At 38.9% G+C, this 2,500-nt stretch overlaps 1 protein-coding gene across 1 annotated transcript in view; it reads right to left on the bottom strand.

The window, feature by feature from the left end:
• The window catches only part of LOC122246634 (uncharacterized), a 3,551-nt gene extending 1,486 nt beyond the window's left edge, over positions 1–2,065 (bottom strand). The window contains exons 1-2 of the mRNA XM_043005315.2: positions 1,926–2,065; positions 141–301 (exon numbers count right to left, since the gene is read on the bottom strand). Coding sequence (XP_042861249.2) covers positions 141–301; positions 1,926–1,976 — 212 coding nt within the window. The 5' untranslated portion in view covers positions 1,977–2,065. The remainder of the gene's footprint in view (positions 1–140; positions 302–1,925) is intronic.
• Between the last annotated feature and the right edge of the window lie 435 nt (positions 2,066–2,500).

Below are 2,500 nucleotides of genomic sequence, written 5' to 3'. Positions count from 1 at the left end.
GATAGATAATAGATACGTTTATCCCTTCTTTACAACCAAGATATCTACATTTGGCATAAATATCGGGACTTATACCTAGTGACTCACCCGTGACTTATACCTAGTGACTCACCCTTCGGGACTTATACCTAGTGACTCACCCTTCGGGACAGTCCAGGGGATCAGAGGAGTGGATCAGTTCGCCCGTTCCTTCGGGATCGCTGCAGTAGTAGTAACGGAAGCAGTTCGTAGGATCCGGGACCTTGTCTCCCTCCCTCATCCCCGAGCAGTCAGGAAAGCATAATTTGCCGTGGCAGACGCCCTAATGAAGAATACTGATGATTAGGATTATCTTGAGGGATGTCACTTCATTAATCGACGGGTCTCTGGAAGATCGACTCCTCGCGTCTCTTTAGTCAATAATACGGATACTTATAATCCACTTATAATCCACTTAATTCCACTTAATCCACGATGTTTACTCTAAGATCGAATATGGATCTGAAATATTGATGGAAATGCATGGACTGTACAACAGATTTAATCTATGGAACTGTGTATGTTTATTCAGGAGCCTTACGAGAGAAGCCCCGCCCCTCCCTCTTCCCCCCCTGAAAAGATGGTCCCCATTTGATGATATATTTAAACACTACTTTTATCATTGACAGCTTTTGATTAATTAAGAGGGCATTCTTCTTTCCTTGATTCTGACTTAATAGGCAGAATTAATAAATGTGAGAATTAGCACCAGAATGAAAATGTCCTATGTTAGTCGGGGCTCTCTTGTGTGGCAGTGCCGGCCTCAAGCCAATTGGGACACGCGCAACCTATGCAACCTATTAACTCGCATGCATTGTTTAATTAAGGGTACATTTTTATTGCTTACCATTCTAGTATTGAGATATAAAATTTACAATAGACATTTTTATACATTTTTATTGCTTACCATTCTAGTATTAAGTTATAAAACCTATGATAGACTTTTTTTTTGCATTTCTATGATTCAATAAGTCTTGGTGCAAGTTCGGTCTTCCAAAATTGTTCCTAATTGTGCCTCCAAAGGCCGACCCTAGTGTCTGATACCTGCGACCCTGTGTTTACTACAAAAAATAAATAAATAAATAAATAAACGTATAGATCGTAGTTCACATATACCCAAATACAGGGGCGCTAGATTCTTTTTTTCAAGTTGAGAAGAAGAACCAAATCACATACAATAATCAAATGATAAGTATGCTTACTCTTTTGATAAGGACACCATCGCGCATTTCCACATTAGGAACCAAGGGTTTATGGGAAAATATCACTACAATATCGCTATTACAAATAAACTTCCTTTTATTGGTAAAAGCTTTCAAAATAGGCATATAAATATACATACACACACATTTCTTTCTTCTCTCTCCCTCTCTCTCTCTCTCTCTCTCTCTCTCTCTCTCTGTCTATCTGCCTATCTCCCCCCCCCCCCACATATATATATATATATATATATATATATATATATATATATATATATATTGCTACAAGTATCTAATTGTTTTGTCTTTTGAAGAACCCAATGATTTCAACACTCCAACACCCACTTAAAACTATCTACTGGATTTTGTTTCCTTCGCATCAGAAGGAAGGCAGAGGGGGGGGGGGTGAAGGAGCAGATCAGTATCCTTCTGAATATGGGGAGGGGGGGGGGTACGTATCCCCTCCACCCGCCATCTACACCCACAACTCACATGCACTAACCGCCAATGACTTTGATAATTTTATTGACACAAATGCTCACTACATCTCAAAAGGATAAGGTAAACATAAGGAATCCTCTCCCCCATCGCTGTCCCTCCGTCAATAAGTAATCGCTCTCCTATACCCATCATCACACTCGATAATCCTAACCGAACCGAAAATCCTAAACCGAAAGTTAAACCCATCCTACGTCGTGTAAAACTCACCAAACCGACGGCAAAGACAGTAATAGAAAGCAGACTCCAGAGCGACGCCATCTTGTTCACGGTTCGTCTGGATAGATGGCAGTTTTCGCGGCTTATAAACGAACTCGGTCAGGAAACGCCATCTGCACGGTTCTCAAGCGAATCTTATGAAAAAAAAAGAAAAAAAAGAGAGAGATAGGTGGCGCAACATCCTTGTCCGTTGCATTCGGGTTATTTTGGTATTTTTGAAGAAATAGGCATGTTTTTTATGTCAATGGTAAGTAAACCTTGAAAATACACGGTGAATGTCTTCTGTTTTCTGTTTTTTAATATTGTATTACCTTCGGTATTACGTTCCTGTTGATGTTTTTGTTGTTTTTGTTACTATAAGGGGTGGTATGTTATCTTTATCTTTATTGTGTCATCATTATCGTTATTATCGCTGTTGGTAGCAATAGCAGGAATGTTACTTATCATTTTTTGTTATTATCATTATCACTATCACCATCACTATCACTTTCACTATCATCATCAGATTCATCATCATGTGCCATTACAACAACAATCATCGTTGTTATCATTAATATCAATTAATA

Source organism: Penaeus japonicus, unplaced genomic scaffold, assembly GCF_977035675.1.
Source record: "Penaeus japonicus unplaced genomic scaffold, GWHDUDI00000001_assembly GWHDUDI00000028, whole genome shotgun sequence".
Classification (NCBI taxonomy): Eukaryota; Metazoa; Arthropoda; class Malacostraca; order Decapoda; family Penaeidae; genus Penaeus; species Penaeus japonicus.
This window is presented reverse-complemented; position numbering and strand designations above follow the sequence as displayed.